Raw genomic sequence first — 21,663 nt, 5'->3', positions numbered from 1 at the left:
CCCGAAATGCTCGGACTTCCATCTTGCCGTAACATTGAAGATCGATGCTTGCCAGCAGGCCCTCGGCCCAGGTGCCTTAGAAACACTACTTTCAACAACCTGGGTCCGCTCGTGTGTCTCCACGGCCCTCGTCACAGCTAGGCACAGTGAGCGTGCTTTCACATAAACCTAAACGCAGAGAAAATCTCACATGACACTGAAATAGAGTTCATAATAAGCGTTTATTCTTATTTTGAACATTCTATTTGCGCTTCAGAAGTTAAAACTTCAACAGTTTTTCCTCGGATAATTTTATCATGTGCACGAGGGAAGAACTGAATCATTAAAAAGACACATTAAAAACAATCTTAATTACAAATAACATTCCACGGTTAGACTCTTGCTACAGATGTTCGCCCGAGGGGTGCTACAGCTGTGTGCTACTGACTCGTGCCCAGGCCTGCTGTAGGGTCACTCATAGATCCTCCGGGGCTCCTTCAGCACCACGCCGCCTTCCGTCATGGCATCCTGGAGTCGTTTCAACTGGTTCAGAAGATCAGGAAAGGAAAGGATTGAGTCAGTACAAGTGAACAGATAATAAGTGTACTTCCTAAGGAATGGAAAAATAAGATGTTCTGCCTCTAACTTCTGAGACTTTTTCAGAAAGTGATGGACCTGGAATGCACACAGCCCTGCGCAGCGGAGTTCAGGGGTTCCTCCCGGCCCAGGGCCGGGGAGACATTTGACGGCTGCGCAAAGCGTGCACTCCAGCCCTGGGCGCCATCTCCCTGGCCCCTCCGAAGGTGAACGAATAGAAGGAGTGCAGCATTTCTCAACCGGAGGCCATCCGGGCCCCCTGCCAGGCGAGAAAGCAGTAATGCAGGACCACAGGAAGAAAACCAGGCCGGAGGGGGCCACGGCCGGAGACACACCAAAGCAGAGGCACAGCGCTGAAGATGTTAAAATCTGAACAGGTGGGGCCGGAGCGATAGCACAGCGGGTAGGGCGTTTGCCTTGCACGCGGCCGACCCAGGTTCGATCCTCAGCATCCCATATGGTCCCCCAAGCACTACCAGGAGTAATTCCTGAGTGCAAAGCCAGAAGTAACCCCTGAGCATTGCTGGGTGTGACCCAAAAAGAAAAAAATAAATAAATAAAATAAAATCCGAACAGGGAAGGGGAGTGGTCGTCAGGTCTCTAGAAACAGTGCTCCCACCATACTGGCTCCAGGCAAGCCAGCCTCTGGTCATGAAAGATGCAGAACTTAGTCCTGACCCTGAGGTACGCCCCACAGGACCTCCACATGGGAAGCACAGGACAAACAGAACTACTTTCTGTACCTAACATCAAGAAATACAGAGATGGGGCGGGGGGCTGGAGTGATGGTACAGCGGGTAGGGCATTTGCCTTGCATGCGGCTGAGCCGGGTTCGATCTCCGGCATCCTGTATGGTCCTCCAAGCACTGCCAGGAGTAATTCCTGGAGTGGAACCAAGAGCAACCCCTGAGCATTGCTGGGAGTGACCCAAAAAGCCAAAAAAAAAAAAAAAAAAAGAAGAAGAAACACAGAGACAGGTGACCAGGCACGTGGAAACACTCACCGAGTGTGACGCTCTCTCCCACGGCGTGGGCTGGTAGACCATGAAGTTGATGCCTGCCTCTAGGCAGCGCCCCGCCAGCACGCGGCCCACGCTCTCACAAGCCACCACGTTCCTAGTGCTATACAGGTGCTTCTTGATCGCCCACTCTCGGGTGGAGGCCGACACCACCACCTGGCCACTGCGATGCTCAACCAGCGCTTCTACATGATGCTGAGTTCTCACCACACGCAGCCTGCGGGAGAGAACGAAATCCAAGCCCCCGGCCTGGAGGCGGAAAGGCAGGGCCGGGTTTCCCACGGAAAATTCTCCTCTGCTCCACACTGAAACAAAATAAACAGGCCATTCGGGCTCAAACGCTCAACCTGCTCAATGCAGGGAAAACAGTATAAATGCTTCGGTTTACAAAGTGGGGGTGTAGCTCACTTGACTGCACAAAGCCAGCGACCCCTGAATCCTAGCTGAGTCCTCCACCAAGATTGGTCTTACTGGCCTGTGGTCTGGGTCCCCTCCGTCTGTCCAGGGGCCTTTGGAGCAGCAGCTAGTGGGGGACCCACAGCACCCTCCCGCTCTCCACCCCCCTTGGCTCTTCAGGGTCTCTCCCCCGCAGCCCCTGCTGTTGGGGGAACCAACAGCGACAATCTGGAGGGCCGAGGCCTCCGACTAGTCCCTCTCCTCGTTCCCCACTCTGGCTTAGGAAGCTTTCACGCGACCCGGACCCAACAGTTACACACACCACTTATTGTTAACAAATCCCAAGAAATGTATGATGAGACACACTGGAAAAACCTTTCAGGAGACTAGGCTGGAAGACCCGAGAAGAACAGGGGCGCAGGCACATTCCCTGCGTACGGCGTCCAGCAGGGCTGGGGTGCAGACCCGGGGCCCCCGCGGATGCTGCGACCATGTCAGGGGTGGCCCCAGCAGCACAGCCCCGGGCCGGGAGGCGTCCAGTACCTGTGCCAGAACTCGCGGGACGGCCACACGGTCCCCCAGCCCCGCTCTTTCCGAGCCACGGCTAAGAGCTCCAGATTCCGGGGGTTCCGGTTGGTGAACGCGGGGGCCACGGCTTCGTTCTCCTGAGGGTCCACTGCAGGCTTCGCCGCCGGCCTGGCGCTGGAGGCCAGCGCTGCGCCCCCGCGCCCTGGGGATGCAAAACACGGGGACCTTCAGCACATCCCGACACCGTCCCCGCCTCGCCCGCGCCGAGCTCTGCGCTCCGGACCGCGCTAACTGCCGGGGCGTCACCAGGCGACCGCTGTCACCGCGCTCGGGACGCGCCAAGGAGGACACGACACAAAACGTCGGAGCAAGGCTAATTACCGGGGCTCCTGCAAAGTGGCAGCAACTCCCAGAGCCGCGCCCGGAGCGCCATCGCCGAGGCGGGTGCAGGGCAAGGACGTGGAGGAGCCTCGCCTCCTGCCCTCACCAGCAGCGCCCCGGCTCGCTGGGCGCAGCCATATTGGTTCCGGGGAGAGCCCTAGACGCGCGGAGAACACAAGAGCCTCGACCCGGAAACGGCGGACCTCGCCGCTGAGTGGCCGACTAGGCCGTCTGTCATCGCCGCTCCTCCAATCATCGCGCAGCCCGGGGTGCACTGCGCCGCTGGAACGAGCCAATCGCCTCACAGCGATGTTGCCTGGAGGCGTGGTCTAGCACTAGGGCCGGCCCGGCGTCACGTTAGTCCGCGTTAGGGGCTGCTCCTCTCCGTCATTGTCGGGTCTCCTCCCACCTCTTTGTTGAGCACGGGGAAGAACTGGGGCGGCAGTGGTTCAAGCCACATTGCCTCTCTCGCCCTGATTCAGCCCCCTTAAGCCCATACAGTGAGCCCGACATCGACAACTGGCCACCTTCCCTCTGTGCGAGCTGCTCCATTCACGGGAGACAAGGTGGAGGAACCACCACGCACCACAACTTCCACTTCCGCCCTACCCGCCGCCTTTTCTAGAAGGCTCTAGAATGTGTATCGCGCAGGCGCAGCTGCCCCAGTCGCGCCGCCTCGGCGAAACGTCCCCCACTTCCGCTGCGCCGAGACTCTAACTTCCGCTCTCCGACCTTGGCGCCCTTCTGGCGCGCTCTCTGAGTGGAGGAAAGACTAAGCCCGCCCCCCGGCTTCCGGAGCGCGGCCCCGCCCTCAGCCCCGTTCCTTCCCGCCCTGCCCCGCGGCCTGCAGGGGAGCGGCGGGCGAGAGTGGAGCTTCCCGGCAGCACTCGCGGCCTTGCTCGGGCCCAGTCCACGCCGCCGCCGCTACCGCCGCCGCCCGGCCCGCAGACCGCGCGCCACTCGCCGCGTTGCCCGCCGCGAAGATGGAGGGGCCCCTGTCCGTGTTCGGGGACCGCAGCACTGGGGAGGCCATCCGCTCCCAGAACGGTACGGGGAGGCCGGGACCTGCCCGGCGGCGGCGCGCGGCCCGCGGCCCGCCTGCCCGCGCCCGGCCCGTCGTCCTGGCGCGCCGGCCGTCGTTCCCCCGCCCGGGGGCCCCAGGCCGGAGGTTGGGGACGCCCCTAACCCCCGCGGGGCTCGCCGGGCCTGGAGACCGGAGACCGGGAGCGGCCCGCGCAGCACGTGCCGGCCCCGCCCCGAGTCCCGCCCGGGGCTCCGCGCCGCTTTTGTGCCCATCGCGCCTGGAGCAGCATCAGTTTCCCTTCTCCAAAGCCGCTCGGCCAGCCGCTGCTTTAGGTGGCTGACCACTGGCGCCCCGGTGCTTGTCCCCTGCAGTAACGGCCGCGCCCTCGGCCCCCCACCCCCTGTGCTCTGGCGGGATGTGCCCAGTGAACGCTAACACGAGTCTGAATTTGCAGCTTGCGGGTCACACCCAGCGATGCTCAAGTCACTCCTAGCAGCGGACCGTATGTGTCACCAGGGCTCGAACCTGGGCCGGCCGTAACACCTGTACTATTAGGGAGGGTCGGAGGAATTTGAATTTAAGGGCCGGTTTCTCGTCTTTGGTCTACACTCCATGCTGATCAGACGTGAAGTGAACGTTGGGCAACCTCTTTGCAGATAGTTTGTGATTCCCGATTTCTCCTTAGTAATAGACATCCTCTTTCTTGGGAGTCCCGTCTTTCTAATTTTGTTCCTTTATCGACAGTTATGGCAGCAGCTTCGATTGCCAATATCGTCAAAAGTTCCCTTGGTCCAGTTGGCTTGGATAAAATGTTGGTGGATGATATCGGGGTAAGTATACCAATGTGTTTGTTGCTGTAAGAAACTAGTTCTTCAGTATTTGGTATTCGCCAGTTTTGTTTTTATCAGAATCGGGCAGTGTTGGAATATTGAATGCCTGTCACAAACAACTTTGTAATCCATGATGTGTAAATTAAGGGGTTGGGGGTGGGGAGAGGGGGCAGTCCCTTAAAGATGAAGGTGGTGCATTTAGGGAAGACAGGTGTTTTGTCTGGGGGTGATCTGTGCTTTGTTTTCCCCTCTCAGGATGTCACCATCACGAATGATGGGGCCACCATTCTGAAGTTACTGGAGGTGGAGCATCCTGCAGCCAAGGTCCTATGTGAGCTGGCGGATCTGCAGGACAAGGAAGTGGGAGATGGGACGACCTCAGTGGTGCGTGGGTGCCTGGAGAGTCATTTTTCTAAAATCGAAAGTAGTGAAATCACTGGAGGTCTTCAACTTCTAAGTCGGAAGTCAGTTACATCTTGGGGGCGGGGTGTTAAAAACTGATTGCCAAGGCCAGTTTGTACAGTTCAAGGACCTTAGGAATTAAGATCAGCCCTTTATGTGGTGTGTGAGACTAAGGAATCTCAACAACTGTCCTTTCTGATTGCAGGAGGAAAAGTCCAGTTTTTGTTGTTGATTTTAGCGCAGGCATCACTGTCTTGTACTCCTACCTGGCTTGGAGAAAGTTTGTGAATGGGGTAACATGGCATAGAGCAGGAGGTCAGCTAGCAGGAGCTGTGAAGAGACACTTGGGTTTGTGGGGGGAAAGTGTATGTTTCCGGGCTAAAGCAAAGAGTAGAATCTGCCTCTTCAAAAATACTGAAAATTGATTGTGTCGTTTTTTTTTAATAAAATTATTGTCACTTCCAAAGAAAAATAATTTTAACTACAAAGTATTTCTGAATATTCAGAAGTTATTGAAAGGATTTTTTTTTTTTCTTTTTGGGTCACACCTGGCTCATGCACTCAGGAATTACTCCTGGCGGTGCTCAGGGGACCATATGGGATGCTGGGATTCGAACCCGGGTTGGCCGCGTGCAAGGCAAACGCCCTACCCGCTGTGCTATCACTCCAGCCCCAGGATTTTTTTTTTTAAGAACCTAGATAAGTAACTATTGGACCAACGGTGCCATATCAGCCTGAACTATTGGTGTTATTTTTGCTTCTATATAGTATATACAGAAATGTCAAGTTAGTAGCCGTAATGATTGCTTCTTAACAGGTCATTATTGCAGCAGAACTTCTGAAAAATGCAGATGAACTAGTCAAACAGAAGATACATCCCACATCAGTTATTAGTGGCTATCGACTGGCTTGCAAGTAAGAGTTTTCAAAGAGAATTTTAAGTGAACACTTGTTTATGTTCTCTTTTCAGGAGGGGTGCTTGCCAGCTGTGCTCTGCTGGGCTAGGCAGGCTGGAAGGAGGTGGTAGGGGCTGGGGGTGGAGGGACAGTGCTGGTGATATCTCCCTAGCCCAGCACTGTTTGGGGGCTGCTCCTGCTGGTGCTCAGGGAGCCCTGTGGTCTGGGGGTGACCCTGTGCTCAACCTGTTGCTTTCTCCAGCCCCCAGTGTTTGGGTTGACTAATTTTTTTTTTGTTTGTTTTTTGTTTTTTGTTTTTGGGTCACACCCAGTGATGCTCGGATTACTCCTGGCTCATGCACTCAGGAATGACTCCTGGCGGTGCTCGGGGGACCAGATGGGATGCTGGAATTCGGACCCGGGTCAGCCGCGTGCAAGGCAAATGCCCTACCTGCTGTGCTATTTATTGCTCCAGCCCCTAAATTTCATTTTGAGGAAAATTCTGTTTGGGGGCTGGAGCAGTAGCATAACAGGGTGCTTGCCTTTCACACAATAGACCCAGGTTTGGTCTCTGAGCACTGTCAGGAATAATTCTTGAGTGCAGAGCCCTGAGTAACCCCTGGGCATTGTCAGGTGTGTCCCCCAAACAGAAGTTGCATTTGGGTGGGCATTTAAGTATTTCCCATTTGACTGCCACATTTTCTCCTACTGATAGATTTTAGTGGCTATGCTTGTGGGATAGAGTGAAGCTGCCGAGATCTGAAGGGGGAGGATTTCTCCGTGTCCTCCTTCTATATGAAACGGCCGGACAGAAAACGGGTGCCTGAGGCGGGTGAACTTGATGGAAAGAGCGTTGCGTGGGAGGCTGGGCAGCTGTCTCAAGTGTACTCTTCCCCACACTCAAACAGGGAAGCGGTGCGTTACATCAATGAAAACCTGATTATTAACACGGATGAGCTTGGAAGAGATTGCCTGATCAATGCGGCTAAGACCTCAATGTCTTCCAAAATCATTGGGATGTATCCTTTGTTTTATTCCAGTGAAGCGTAGGCTTTGTTAAAATACTGGGTCTGATTATGTGGGGTGAGGAGGGTACTAGGGGATGCAGTGTTTCAAATGGTTGCCCTTGCATTTTGGTGGGGAAGGAGCCATAAGACTGTGACTAATGAGAGGCAGACGGTGATAAACTGATAAACTAGCCCCCCGCACTCCACAGACTGCCGGGATTCAAACTCTTACATGCCCTTTGTTTATTCCAAACCTGTTCTTCTTAACCATTGACCTAGAAATGGTGATTTCTTTGCCAATATGGTGGTAGATGCTGTGCTTGCAGTTAAATACACAGATGTAAGAGGCCAGCCTCGCTATCCCGTAAATTCTGTGAATATCCTCAAAGCCCACGGAAGAAGTCAGAGCGAGAGTTTGCTCATCAATGGCTACGCGCTCAACTGTGTGGTAGGATCCCAAGGTAAGGCTCCAGATTGGCCCAAAAAATCAAAGGACTTCCATTGGAATTTGCCGTCTGTGACCTGCGTACAGTTTATCTTCATGTTAATTACCTCAAATGTACGATTAGCTGCTGGTGAGCAGAGAATCTTGAGAAAAGGAAATCTGCATGCTGTGGTCAGTTTCTGTAAAAGGAAAAATAGAACAAATTGCACGCATTTTAAGACTAAAAAAAAAAAATGTGTTGCTTCTCTGGGTGTGGAGGGTTACATCAGCCAAGTAGTATTCAGTGAGTCCAGCTGTTCTTGCCAGCGCTGCCCCCAATCTCGCCTGGAGGTCAGAGGAGAGATGCCATGCTGTGGGTGTGGGTGTGGGTGATGGAAGAGTGCAGCCTCAGGTGGGGGGTGGGGGGAGGGAGGATGTGGGGCTGCATCAGGCCTGGAGGCTGGAGGGAAGGTGCAGATCAAGGCCCAGATGGAGGTGTGAGTCATGTGCCTGCAAACTACTTCCCCAGCACTGAAATTTTTTACTGTCAAGATAATTGCAGTCAAAATTTGTGGGCTGGAGAAATAATGCAGGGATTAAGGTACTTGGCGTGTGTGCAGCTGATTTCAGTTCCTGCCGCTGGGCAGTTTCCCTGAGCACTGCTGGGATGACCGCCCCCCAGCCGAAGTACTACCAGTTTTGCCACCTCTGCCTCCAAAAAAAATAAAATTTGCCTGTTTAAATGGTACGTAATGTTTCAAGTTACTTTATGTAGTAAAGATTGACATATATAATAGATGTAAGCATTTAATGAGACACTGCATTGTTCTGAATACTGTAAAGGACTCTGACGGTCTATTCTTCAATTCTAGGTATGCCCAAGAGAATAGTCAATGCAAAAATCGCTTGCCTCGACTTCAGTCTGCAAAAAACAAAGATGAAGCTTGGAGTGCAGGTGGTTATTTCAGACCCTGAGAAATTGGACCAGATTAGACAGAGGTATGTTGACAGTTGCACTGGGACTCTGGGGGTGCCTGTGTTTGGGCCACTCGAGGCTTCCTGCTGGCTCTGCTCAAGGATCACTCCTGGCGCGGCTCGGAACTTAGGCAATGCTGGGGTTGAACCCGAGTTCAGTGTATATGCAAGCAAATGCCCTTCCTGCTAGACTATTCTCTCTGGCCCTGCTCCAGCTATTGAAAGGGCTGGGGTTTTATTGTTTTTGTTTTTGCTTTTTGAATCACACCCAGAGATGCTCAGGGCTTATTCCTGGCTCAGCACTCAGGAATTACTCCTGGCAGTGCTGGGGGGACCATGTGGGCTGCATGCAAGGCAAAGCCCTACCTGATATACTATGGCTCTGGCCCCTGAAAGGGCTGTTTGTCAATCATCTTTTTCTTAGCATAGGTGACAAAGAACAGCCACAGGGTATGTGATTTCCTCCCACCACAGCCATTTTCTCTGGCCAACCTACCCAGTCTGTCTGCTGTCTTTGCCCTCAACTTTCCTTTGCTGAGTTTTAGCTGTCTTGGGCAACTAATCCTACTCTTCATTTCTTTCCACATTTGGCTTCAGGCTTGCTTCTCTCCTAAGGCAGGAACGTTGGGGATGGGGGAGGCAGCTTATCCCAGCGCACTGAGCAGGGGATGTTCCTGAAGGTGCTCTGGGACTGTGTGCCAGGGATCGAATCTGGGCCTGCCACATGCAGGGCGTCTCGTCAGCCCTCCAGATCTTGTTGCCCCGCTGGTTTTACGTTTTTTGTTTGGGGGCCACTCCCAACTGTGTTTAGTGCTCACTCCTCACAGTGCTCGGGACCACATGTGGTGCCAAGCATTCGAGCCTGAATCAGACACAGGGACAGCAAGTGCCTTACCTTGTGTGCTGTCTCTGTCTCATGTTCCTGGGTTAATCGAGAGCCCCAGCCAACGGGGCTCAGGGGACCGTAGGTGGTTCTGGGGATGAAACCCAGGTTGGCATGCAAGGCCAAGGGCCTTACCCACTGTACTACCTCCAGTTTGGTCTCCCTCGTGATTTACTGGACTCCCATTTCTGTGTGGCCAGGGCAGGAAATTGACCAGGTCACTGCCATCATCCTTTCCGGGGCCTTTGATCGGGCCTTTGACTGCTCCCTCTGTGGGGGGGTAGGGGTGTTGTACCCTGCCTCTGTCTCTGACGGTGGCATCTACCATCTTGTTCTCTGTCAGATTGCTTCTTTCTGTAGCTTCACTGCCTCTGTGGTAGAGACTCCCAACTGTGCTTTCTTAACTCCGCACATACTTGTAGAACTGATACACTATGCAGTTTAAGTATCTTACAGTCCTGGGGCTGGAGCGATAGCACAGTGGGTAGGGCGTTTGCCTTGCACGCAGCCGACCTGGGTTCGATTCCTAGCATCTCATATGGTCCCCCGAGCACCGCTAGGAGTAATTCCTGAGTTCATGAGCCCTGAGCATCATTGGGTGTGACCCAAAAAGAAAAAAGAGAAGTGTCTTACAGTCCATGCGCTAGAGCGATAGCACAATGGTAGGGTGTTTGCCTTTCTCGGGGCCAACCCGTGTTCGATTCCTCCGCCCCTCTCGGAGAACCCACAAACTACCGAGAACATCCTGCCCGCATGGCAGAGCCTGGCAAGCTACCCGTGGATATGGATATGGATATGCCAAAAACAGTAACAATAAGTCTCACAATCAGAGACGTTACTGGTGCCCACTCAAACAAATCGATGAGCAACGGGATGACAGTGATAGTGACAATCTATACACCTAAAAAACTGATCTTACAATACTCGCCCATTTGCTCTTGTAATTTTAGTGATGCGAGGTACCCCTCTTAACTCATGCAGAGAGCTAGGAAATACCTCTAATTCCCCTTTTTTTGTTTTAGAGCCACACTTTGCACTCAGGAATTACTCCTGATGGGCTTGGGGAACCATATGGGATGCCGGGAATCGAACCCGGGTTGGGTGTGTGCAAAGCAGGTAGGTGTCTTGGGGCTGGAGCAATAGTACAGCTGGTAGGGCGTTTGCCTTGCACACGGCCAACCCGGGTTCGCATCCCATATGGTCCCCCAAGCACCGCCAGGAGTAATTCCTGAGTGCAGAGCCAGGAGTAACCTTTGAGCATAACCCAGTGTGACCCAAAAAGCCAAAAAAAACAGGTGCCTTGTCTGCTATCCTATCTCCCCGCTCCCTAAAGTGTGGGCTCTGATGGTCAAGATGACCATTTTCCTCTAAAAGGCTCTGTCCAGTAACAGGTGAGTGGAGAAAGGAGCTCTGGTACGTATGACAGTGGCTTGTTGTAGAACTAAGAAAAAGATTAAGCTCTTAGTTGCTGTGACAGCCTGGATGAAATGGGAGGGATCAAGTGAAGGGCAGTAGGTCAGGGAGAAGGACAAAGGCCGTTCTCCTCTGTGGTTCAGAGAGAAAAGAGGGTCTATGAAGTGTGGAACAGTGACAAGCTGGAGATGCTCAAGCGAGTAGGGTCTGGGGGAGACGCTGGATAGAGGCCGGCGAGGGTCCTGCAGTGGCCTTGTGGCCCGGTGTGGTAACCGTGTTAGCAAACATGTTCCCGAAGCTGGCGTGAGAAAGTCTGGGTGGGAAGTGAAACGGCTTTAGTTCTCCACCCCCCTGTTCCCAAGACTGTGTCTTCTCATGGCTTCTGAACTGCATGTTTGCTTCCTGTAGCCTCGACATGAAACAGGGCCCAGAGTCATTTTGTTGGATGGAAAGCTTTCTTCCTCTTCCCCTAGCCTGCTCTTTATACCAGAGGGCAGGCTAACTTGAAGCTAGCCAAACCTTTAGTTTGGACACAATCCGTCAGCCGCCGGCCTCTCAGCAGACATTCTCGTTCCGGTCGTTGCTTCCTTCTCTCCTTCCCAGTATCTGCGTTGGCATCGTGAGCAGTTCCTTTCACTTGAATCTCTCAATGGCCAGGGGCATGCTCTAGCGTGCAGATTTAAAAGATAAGCCCCCTACCAAGAGTGACCCGAGCACTATATGACAGTGGTTCAGCAGTCACCGCACAAATGTGAAGCCCTGGGTTTGAGGTGAGGCATCATAAAAAGAAAAATGAGTGCCAGCTAGCAGACGCCAGGTCACATTATTTCTGCCCTGATTAGTCCTTAACACTTTGTGGCCCCCTTGACCCTCAGCAGTGCTGGGTCTAGCCCAGAAACAAAAGGGGGGGAAAGGAAACTTGCTTCCAGTCTAACTTGGTTTCCTGTTCCGCCCTGCACTTGAACCTCTGGGCCCTCTAAGGAAGCCAGACTTCAGGCATTCCACATACCTCTGCCACTGCCTTCAATATAAAAGGCTGTCTCGAGCAGTTGTATGCGGCTAGGGTGTGGGCCGTGCACATGGATGGTGAGGTTTCGATCCCCAGCATCCCATGTGTTCCCTCTGAGTGTTGCCAAGAGTAACCCCTGAACACCACTGGATGTGACCCTCCCCCCAAAAAACTGTTTCACTGCTTCCTGCACTCACTGACTCCTACTTCGGATTGGAGGGTGGAAGAGCTAGAAATTTTTAATTACCCAAGGTTCCCAGTAATTTTACAAAATCATGGTTATTAACTACTTATTTGGGACTCAGCAATAATACGGCAGAGGGGGGGACATTTACCTTTCACACAGCCAACAAGGGTTGATCTCCAGCATCCCGTATGGTCCCTGAACATAGCCAGGAGTAATTTCTGAGTATTGTCAGGTGTGACCCAAAAGGCCAAAAAAAAAATTGTTTTAAATATGGGGGGGATATAAAACTTAGAGGAGTAGTATAAAAACCCAGTCTAACTTTGTGTTGTTTCTCGAATTCTTTTCTCTCCACAGAGAATCAGATATTACCAAGGAGCGAATTCAGAAGATCCTGGCAACGGGGGCCAATGTCATCCTCACCACTGGTGGCATTGATGACATGTGTCTGAAGTATTTTGTGGAGTCTGGCTCCATGGCAGTCAGGAGAGTCTTGAAAAGGGACCTGAAACGTATCGCTAAAGCGTCTGGAGGTAGGACTTCCCCCAACGCCCGTGAACATGAACCCTGTCGGGCGCACGTGCAGCAGTGCCCTGGGACATGGGGAACAGGATGGACCCAGACACACCAACCCATTGAGCAGTTTCGCCCTTTTTCTTTCCCTTTTTGTAATGAGACCCTCTCATGGCAGTGTGGATGTCCTAGGTGGGTGCTCCCGTTACCCCGGGTTACCCACCGGAGAGCTAGCAGAGTGGAGGGTCACATCGTGTTAGACCTGCACGGTCTGACTGGGTGGAGAGGTCAGTCAGCAGTCTCCACTTTCACAGCATGGCTGGCGTGGCGCCCCTCCTGCTTCCTGAAACATGGAGATGTATAGGATGCAGCAGTGATTGCATCCCACTCTCAGCTATATTTGCGGGCCTAACACTGAACTCTGAACCTTAAATCATTCATACAGGACTCTCAGATATGAAAATGTTGATGGGAGGAAAATGCTTATAAGTTTTTCCATTATATTACTAGCGGTGATTCTGTCAACCTTGGCCAATTTGGAAGGTGAAGAAACTTTTGAATCTTCCATGTTGGGACAAGCGGAAGAGGTGGTACAGGAGAGAATCTGTGACGACGAGCTGATCTTGATCAAGAAGTAAGGCTACTTGAAAAAAGCTACACGGCTTCCTGCCAAGGAACTCGAGGCTCTTCCCATTGATTTGCTGCTCTGCTCTGGCAGTGATCTGAGCAGTTATACGCGTGGGATATAGTGACAGGAGACTTTTGTAAATGGGGGTGCAGTGTCTGTTTCCATCCCCGGTGCATGGTCTCGACATTGCTCATATATAGCCTGTTGAGCGTCCTGTGGCGGCGAGGTTTAGGCCGGGCACCGAGGGGGCTTCCAGTTGTGATCCTGGGTTGGGGAGAGGAGTAACGGAACCTTACCTTTTCTGCAGCACTAAGGCTCGTTCCTCGGCATCCATTATCCTACGTGGGGCGAACGATTTCATGTGTGACGAGATGGAGCGCTCCTTACATGACGCGCTGTGTGTGGTGAAGAGAGTGCTGGAGTCCAAGTCTGTGGTTCCTGGTGGGGGCGCGGTGGAAGCCGCCCTGTCCATCTACCTGGAGAACTACGCCACCAGCATGGTACGGACAGGGGCGGGCAGCACTCCGCACACGGCTCGGGGGCCCCATCCTTGGCTAGGGGCACAGCCTTTCTCTTCCTAAGAACATTGTCTTGTTTTTAGGGATCTCGGGAACAACTAGCTATCGCAGAATTTGCGAGATCTCTTCTAGTTATTCCAAACACTTTGGCGGTCAACGCAGCTCAAGATTCTACAGATCTAGTTGCAAAGCTGAGAGCCTTCCATAATGAGGCCCAAGTCAACCCAGAGCGCAAAAACCTGAAATGGTGAGCATGTCCTACCTGCCTCATCCTGGCCAGTGTGTTGTAGCTTGCTTTGGGTGCCTGAGGGAGCAACTCGTCTCTCCTCTCCCTGCTTGTCACCTGAGGATGGTTCCAGGGAGATTTACTTATGGGGATCCATGTCCTTTACGTGGTTTTTCACATACAAGTTGGCCTTGTTTTTCTATTGTGATGTAGGTGTGGAGTGGAGGTCTCTAAGATTTTGGAGACAGAAACTGGTACATTGACCTGTTTCCAGAGCCCTACACATGTCTCCACTGGCTCTTGTTTTGGGGGATGCAGTGAGGCGAGCAACCCTGTTGCTGCCGTTGTTCAGTTATGTTTAGAAATTATTTTCTAGTCCTTTCTACAATATTTCCAGTGCCAACTTTCTCCTAAACAGCTACTTCAGAAGTTTATTGTCTGTCCCATCATTTCCCAAGTGAATTTTGAAAGACATGCGGAGAAAGAGCTACTTGCTTATTCCTCTTTCCCTGGTGTTCTGTTTACCCTAAATACAGGATTGGTCTTGATTTGGTCAATGGTAAGCCTCGTGACAACAAGCAAGCCGGTGTGTTTGAACCAACCATAGTTAAGATAAAGAGTTTGAAGTTTGCAACAGAAGCTGCTATTACCATTCTTCGGATTGATGATCTGATTAAATTACACCCAGAAAGCAAAGAGGATAAGCATGGAGGTTACGAAGATGCCGTCCACTCGGGCGCCCTTGATGACTAAGCCCACTTTTATTTATGACCATATTAGACACCCCTGTCCCGTACCTTGCGTGTTACACATTAAAAGGACAACAAGCTGACAGGCCTTGGTTCTTGACTTGGGGGGGGGGGGGTGTCCATCCTCACCCGGTTCTGAGAGGTTCAGAGCAGAAGTGCACGCTGACTCAGTGCCGTGCGGGGGCTCAGCCTCTCTGAACACACATGGCTATTCCCAACCCGCCCCCGATGCACAGGGTGTTGACCCTTCAATGAGCCCCCCCGTGCGCTCCAGAGTGTACAGCAGGGTGACCGGAATCCAACAGCCAGATGCACCCAGGGGGTGGCCCAAGGCAATCACTCCTTGCCTTGCATGTTCACCTGAGGGGGAAGCACACGAGATCCTTCTGGCCCTGCACAAAGGGATCCAGCCCCGACTACTGTCTCCCCACACACCCCTCACACGGAAGGCAGGAAGGAACCCCTCCAACCGTGCCGCTCACCCTCTGGCCCTCTCACCCGCCCGTCACTGTCCTCGCTGAGGACACCTGTGTCTTTAATGCCTTTAGCTTGCCTCCAAGTAAGGGCATATTTGGTTTTCAATGCACGAGCATTTTAATGACAAAGTATGAGATTTTTCTGCATTTATTACTAAAGCAACCAACTTATCAGCTCGATCATTGCCTTGAACTAAGGGACCAGGAAGACCTATATGAGTTCACATATGAACAATGTATAAAGGATGTTTACGGTCTCTCGCTGCAAATTTTTAAATCAAGAAACAAGCTCAGGGGCTGGAGCAATAGCACAGTGGGTAGGGTGTTTGCCTTGCACGTGGCTGACCTAGGTTCGATTCCCAGCATCCCATATGGTCCCCTGAGCACCTCCAGGGGTGATTCCTAAGTGCAGATCAGGAGTAACCCCTGGTCACACCAGCATTGCCAGGTGTGACCTAAAAAGCAAAAAAATAATTTAAAAAAAAAAGCTCAACCCCCATGACAAATGGAGTTATTAATATGAATAAATTTTTACTGCGTGTTGTAAAAAATAAAAAAAAAAGCTCAGAGTCACTCAAAGGCAAAGCAATAGTAAATATATGATTGACAGTCCAAGCTGCATACTGAGTCCGTTACAATATTTATTGGTTCGGAATAATTTTGTAAAAGAAATAATTGCAAACAATTCATTCTTCTGAACTGATTTATGTGGAATTTGTAGAATCTTATTTTGCATATCAGTATAAGCAGCCTTTCCTTCTTTGCTTGTAACAGCATGAATGTAACAGCAGACTCAATAGGTTCAGCTTTTATAATGTTAGGCCAAATCCAATGAGTAAATTTAAGAAATTGAAATATCTTTTGCTTTGGAAAGTTGTTATGAATTTTGCCCAGATAATTAGTACAAGCAATTTGCCAATCTTTTTTTTTTTTTTTGCTTTTTGGGTCACACCCAGCGATGCTCAGGGGTTACTCCTGGCTCTGCACTCAGGAATTACTCCTGGCGGTGCTCGGGGGACCATATGGGATGCCGGGGATTGAACCCGGGTCGGCCTTGTGCAAGGCGAACGCCCTACCCACTGTGATAACGCTCCGGCCCCCGCAATTTGCCAATCTTCATCAATTTCCCATAGCTCTTGAATTTGCTCACTAGTCAGTGGTACAATAATTTCAGTAGGATCGCTCCCTATTAATTGTCTAGTTCTTCTTCCTTTGAAAATTATTTGAGATATTTTATTTACATAAGTAACCAATGTTTTACTAGACTTGTTATGTAAAAAACTCCATTCCACAATATTAGTTCCTTATACCAAAATCCCAGTAGGAGAATATGAAGTATGCAACACTGTCAGATTTAAACTTTCTGAAGAGTCAATTCTATCCAGCTGAGCCTTATTAACAATTTCCTCAATTATTTCTAATTCTATTTCTGTTTATTCCTCATTCTGTTTCTAAAAAAAATTCTTTTTTATTAGAGATATTTGTTCTATTTCTAATTATTCTATTTCTATTTTTAATTATTCTATTTCAAATTTTTTTTCAGCTGCTGGGCTAAGTTGTCTTGGACTATTTAAAGAGGGATCACCTTCCAATGTTTGAAACAAATTTTGTAGGGCATAAGTTGGAATACCCAAAGAAGGCTGTAGCCAATTTATATTTCCTAATAGTTTTGGAAAGTCATTCAGAGTTTTTAATTTATCTCTCCGAATTTGGACCTTTTGAAGTGTAATTTTACTCTCCCATATTATTTGTCCCCAAAATTCCCAAGGAACCTGATGTTGAATTTTGTCCTGTGCAATTTTTAAATCCCATGACTCTAGTTCATAAGTTATAGATTCATAAACTTTCTGCAAATTTATTTGAGGTGGAGCAGTGATTGGAATATCATCCATATAGTGAATAATTTTGACTTCAGGGTATTGTGCCCTAATTATATCCAATGGTTGATTAACAAAATATTGACACATTGTGGGATTACTTATCATAACTTGAGGCAAAACAGTCCAGTGATATCTTTTAGCAGGAGTTTCACTATTTAAGGAAGGTGCAGTAAAAACAAATTTTTCTCTATCCTCTTCTCTCAAAGGGATGGTATAGAAACAATCCTTTAGATCAATTATAATAATATTCCATTGTTTTGGAATAATAGCCAAATTAGGTAGGCCCACTTGCAAAGGGCCCATTGGTTCCATGTAGTCATTAACTTTTCTTAGATCGCTTAACACTTGCCATTTACCAGTCTTTTTTTTTGCTTTTTGGGTCACACCCAGCAATGCACAGGGGTTACTCCTGGCTCTGCACTTAGGAATTACCCCTGGCGGTGCTCAGGGGACCATATGGGATGCTGGGAATCGAACCCGGGTCGGCCGCGTGCAAGGCAAACGCCCTACCCGCTGTGCTATTGCTCCAGCCCCCAGTCTTTTTCTTGATAACAAATACTGGTGAATTCCAGGGACTAGAGCTGAAAACAATATGTCCCAATTCAAACTGTTCTGTAACTAATTCAGTTAAAGCCTTAAGCTTTTCTTTTGTTAAGGGCCACTGCACAACCCAAACAGGCTGAACCTTTTTCCAGACGATTGGGAGAGCTGTTCTTTGAGCAGCGGCCCAAATTAAAAAGGCGATTGCTCAGACACCTCTTTTTCTTTCATATATTTCACACCAAGTTTTTGCAACAAATCTCGTCCCCATAGGGTGACAGTTATTGGAGCAATATATGGCTGGATGACTGCCTTGTCTCCATCAGGATCACTTCAATGAAGAGGTTGCACACTCTGTTGAACAACAGTGACCACTCCTATACCAGAAAAAGTAACGTCCACAAAACACTTTTGCCAAACCATAGGCCAGTGATGAGAGGCGACAACAGTAACATCAGCACCTGAATCTAACGTACCCTCCAGTTTTGTCCCATCCTCAAAGGTCATAACTAAAGTACGCTTGTCATCAGTAATCTTTTTTGCCCAAAATATTTCTGCACTAGTACTTCCAAAATCACCTCTTCTTTTCATGCCTGTATTTTTCCCTAGTATGCACGGAACCAAACGCAGTTGAGCAATACGTTCCCCTTTAAATAGTCTGATACCCGCTTGAACAGTGACTATAATTGAGATTTCATTCACAAAATCACTGTCAATGAGTCCCACTTTTACGTTAACACCTCAAAGTAGCAAAGTCATACTACTTCTTCCTAGGATCAATTCTGCTGTTCTTTTGGAAGGGGGCCATAAACATTAGTTGGGATTTTATAACTTTTATTAGGAGTCAAAAACACATCCTGTAAAACAAATATCAGCAGCTACACTTCCTTCCATTGCTCTCATAAGGTCAATATCAGACAGTTTTTTGCCAATATTCTTGGGTTTATCAATTACTACCAGCATAGGGGATGAAAAAAAAAACTCTTTAATTTAATTTGAGGTTTTATTGACAATTTCTCGTATTGTTGAAGAGACCCAGGTCGAGCCCCGACTCCCGTTTCCCAATGGCTCATTAGCTTTTCGAAATCTTTCTCTTTTGTAATGACATTTATTAGCCCAATGCTTCCCCTTCCCACATCGTCTGCAGATGCCTGATTCTTTCCTTATTCCAGACTTAATATGAAAAAAATCTCGTCTGAGATGTCCTAAAGCTCCACAGCCATACATTTTACCTGTTTTACTCTTTTAAAAGCAGCGGCTATTATTTGCGCCTCATGGGTTGGTGTTCCCACTTCCCTACATACTTTAATAAAATCATCCAGGGAGTTTTTTCCCATTAGCTTAGCAGTTTGAATTGCTTTTTGGCAATCTGCTGTAGCATTTTCCACTGCTAAAGTTAGCATAAGCATTTCACAGAGGCCTTCATCAGGTATAGCCTTTTTAAGAGAGTCTTGGAGTCTGGCAATAAAATCTGTGTAAAGTTCATTTACTTCCTGAAAGATTTTTGTGAATGACACTATGTTTTGCAGAGGTCTCCAGATAATGCCACGCCTTTAGACAGGTTTTATTGACAGCTTCTAAAATGTTTGCCTCCAAACGGACTTGTTCATCCACTAAAGTCCACTTGCCAGTGCCTAAAATCTGGTTCACAGATCACTGTGAAATCAACTTATTTTGGTGTTTTAATTCTAGCAAATTTCTCAGGCTCTTCTCTTCACCAAGATTTAAATTGTACATATTGAGAATTTTCTAACACTGCCTTTGCAAGAGTTTGCCAATCAAGCAGAATTACAGTATTAGCTTCTGCAAATTTTTCAAGAAGGGCTAGCATATAGTTAGAAGTAACACATGGTCACAGCTTGCTTAATCGAGGAAAGAAACTTAAAAGGAACAGGTTCATATTCCCCTGCCTGTCTTTTTCTTTGCACATCAAGATTACAAACGACTGGAAAAGCCATAAACTGAGCAGGCTGTTGGCTCAATTTTTGCCTTATATAAAGGAGCTTTAGATTTTTGCATCAGAGAATGTCACTCAGGAATAAGCTTAAAATGGCAACACAGAGATTCCTTTTCCCTATTCTTATATAATCGAGGGGAAGGAGCTGCCAAAGGGTCAGGATCAGTGATACCCTGTACAGCAGGCATTCGACGTATCTCAAGGTACTTCATTTGTCTAACTAATTTATATCTAATTTTTTATTCACTTTTCTCAACTCTTGGGCGCTTTCAACCTCTTTTGAAACCGAATTCTCTGTGTCTGACACGAAGCTGTCAGACTCAGACCGGGCAGGCGAATCATCAATTTGATACGAATCACCAGATAATGTAGATGCTGTTGGCTTAGCACAAAATTTAGACTGAATCAAAGATTATTCCCCACTCTTCTGTAACACAGGAGTTTCTCTGTAAGTTGCTTTGAAAACTTGTGCATGATGCAACTTTTCCCCTACTTTTTTCCATAGTTTTAAATTAAATTGTTCTCTATCTTTTTGCTTAAACCAATGACAATACCTTTTTACCCTCTCAAGGAGGCATAGCTCTATCTGTTCCTCCAACGGCTGACCAGCTGCTTTTGTTAGAGAGTTCCGGATGTCAACATAGGCATCCTGCTGAGACATTACAGAATTACCCATTACTCTTTTTCCTTTTCTTCCTTTATTTATTCTTTATTTCTTTCTCCCTTTCTTTCTCCTTTACTTCTTTTCCCTTTCTTTCTTCCTGTCTTTCTTTATTCCCTTTCTTTCTTTTTTCTTCTTCTTCCTTTCTTTCTTTCTATCTATATTTCTTTATTCCCTTTCTTTCTCTTTTTTCTTCCTCTTCCTTTCTTTCTATCTATATTTCTTCTTTTTTAAAAAATTTTATTGAATCACCATGAGACAGTTACAAGCTTTCATGTTTGGGTTACAATCTCACAATGATCAAACACCCATCCCTCCACCAGTGCACATTCCCCACCACCAATATCCCGGGTATACCCCCCTTTCCCACCCTCCCCCTGCCTCCATGGCAGACAATAGTCCCCATACGTTCTCTCTAGTTTGGGGCATTATGGCTTGCAACACAGACATTGAGAGGTCATCATGTTTGTCCATTATCTACTTTTGGCATGCATCTCCCATTCCAACTGGTTCCTCCAGCCATCATTTTCTTAGTGATCCCTTCTCTATTCCATCTGCCTTCTCCCCTCCGCTCATGAAGCAGTCTTCCAGCTATGGGGCAATCCCCCTGACCCTTGTATTTACTGTCCTTGGGTGTCAACCTCATGTGATGTTACTCTATAATCTACAAATGAGTGCAGTCCTTCTATGTCTGTCCTTCTGTCTGACTCATTTCACTTAGCATCATATTCTCCATATCTATTTATAAGCAAATTTCATAACTTCATCTCTCCTAACAGCTGCATAGTATTCCATTGTGTAGATGAACCAAAGTTTCTTTAACCAGTCATCTGTTTTAAGGCACTCGGGTTGTTTCAATAGTTTGGCTATTGTGAACAGTGCTGCAATGAATATATAGGTACAGATGTCATTTCTACTGTGCTTTTTTGCATCCTGGGGATATATTCCCAGAAGTGGTATTGCGGGGTCTTATGGAAGCTCAATTTCTAGTTTTTGAAGGACTGTCCATATTGTTTTCCAGAAAGGCTGGACCAGTCGGCATTCCCACCAAAGTGAAGGAGCGTCCCTTTTTCCCCACATCCACACCAGCACTGGTTGCTTTTGTTCTTTTGAATGTATGCCAGTCTCTGTGGTGTGAGATGATATCTCATTGTTGTTTTGATTTGCATCTCCCTGATGACTAGCGATGTGGAGCATTTTTCATGTGCCTTTTGGCCATTTGTATTTCTTTTTTGAGGAAACTTCTGTTCATTTCTTCTCCCCATTTTTTTATGGGGTTGGAGGTTTTTTTCTTATACATTTCTACTAGTGTCTTGGATATCCTTGATATTAATCCCTTACCAGATGGATATTGGGTGAATATTCTTTCCCATTCTGTGGGTTCTTTCTATATTTTGGTCACTGTTTCTTTTGAAGTGCAGAAGCATCTTAGTTTGATGTAGTCCCACTTGTTTATGTTTGCTTTCACTTGCATGGTTAGTGCTGTTTCGTCTTTAAAGATGCTTTTAGCTTCAATGTCATGGAGAGTTCTGCCTACATTTTCTTCTATGAACCTTATAGATTCATGTC

At 48.6% G+C, this 21,663-nt stretch overlaps 2 protein-coding genes and 2 non-coding genes across 4 annotated transcripts; 3 read left to right on the top strand and 1 right to left on the bottom strand.

Annotated features, from left to right (window-relative positions):
- Nucleotides 1-202: 202 nt before the first annotated feature.
- On the bottom strand, nt 203-3,379 carry MRPL18 (mitochondrial ribosomal protein L18). The gene is made up of 4 exons (XM_055136454.1): nt 2,900-3,379; nt 2,534-2,720; nt 1,580-1,811; nt 203-522 (listed from the first exon to the last, which is right to left on the bottom strand). Exons 1-4 carry the CDS (start codon nt 2,949-2,951, stop codon nt 451-453), a joined length of 543 nt encoding a protein of 180 aa, XP_054992429.1. The 5' UTR covers nt 2,952-3,379; the 3' UTR covers nt 203-450.
- Nucleotides 3,380-3,731: 352 nt separating this feature from the next.
- Nucleotides 3,732-14,663, top strand: TCP1 (t-complex 1). The gene is made up of 12 exons (XM_055136453.1): nt 3,732-3,946; nt 4,668-4,753; nt 5,009-5,137; nt 5,973-6,070; nt 6,960-7,070; nt 7,338-7,519; nt 8,355-8,481; nt 12,304-12,479; nt 12,970-13,093; nt 13,395-13,587; nt 13,689-13,852; nt 14,368-14,663. The coding sequence occupies exons 1-12, from the start codon at nt 3,883-3,885 to the stop codon at nt 14,582-14,584; spliced, it is 1,671 nt and encodes a 556-aa protein (XP_054992428.1). The 5' UTR covers nt 3,732-3,882; the 3' UTR covers nt 14,585-14,663.
- LOC129404692 (small nucleolar RNA SNORA29) lies at nt 6,730-6,869 on the top strand. Its single transcript, XR_008630061.1, has one exon. It is a non-coding gene; the product is annotated as a small nucleolar RNA SNORA29 (small nucleolar RNA).
- On the top strand, nt 13,146-13,276 carry LOC129404676 (small nucleolar RNA SNORA20). The gene has a single exon (XR_008630045.1). It is a non-coding gene; the product is annotated as a small nucleolar RNA SNORA20 (small nucleolar RNA).
- Nucleotides 14,664-21,663: the final 7,000 nt, after the last annotated feature.

This window comes from Sorex araneus, chromosome 4 (assembly GCF_027595985.1).
Source record: "Sorex araneus isolate mSorAra2 chromosome 4, mSorAra2.pri, whole genome shotgun sequence".
NCBI classification, from domain to species: Eukaryota; Metazoa; Chordata; class Mammalia; order Eulipotyphla; family Soricidae; genus Sorex; species Sorex araneus.
Note: the sequence above shows the minus strand (reverse complement) of the source record. Positions and strands in the feature narration are given on the sequence as shown.

Bases quoted from the DNA above. Each gene is read 5' to 3' on its own strand.
- MRPL18 (XM_055136454.1), bottom strand. From the start codon at position 2,951: ATGGCGCTCCGGGCGCGGCTCTGGGAGTTGCTGCCACTTTGCAGGAGC. The intron at 2,721-2,899 runs GTAATTAGCCTT...TTGCATCCCCAG, and splicing joins GCCACTTTGCAGGAGCCCCG to GGCGCGGGGGCGCAGCGCTG. The intron at 523-1,579 runs GTGAGTGTTTCC...CTTCTGAACCAG, and splicing joins GGGAGAGAGCGTCACACTCG to TTGAAACGACTCCAGGATGC.
- TCP1 (XM_055136453.1), top strand. From the start codon at position 3,883: ATGGAGGGGCCCCTGTCCGTGTTCGGGGACCGCAGCACTGGGGAGGCC. The intron at 4,754-5,008 runs GTAAGTATACCA...TTCCCCTCTCAG, and splicing joins TGTTGGTGGATGATATCGGG to GATGTCACCATCACGAATGA. The intron at 5,138-5,972 runs GTGCGTGGGTGC...GCTTCTTAACAG, and splicing joins GAGATGGGACGACCTCAGTG to GTCATTATTGCAGCAGAACT.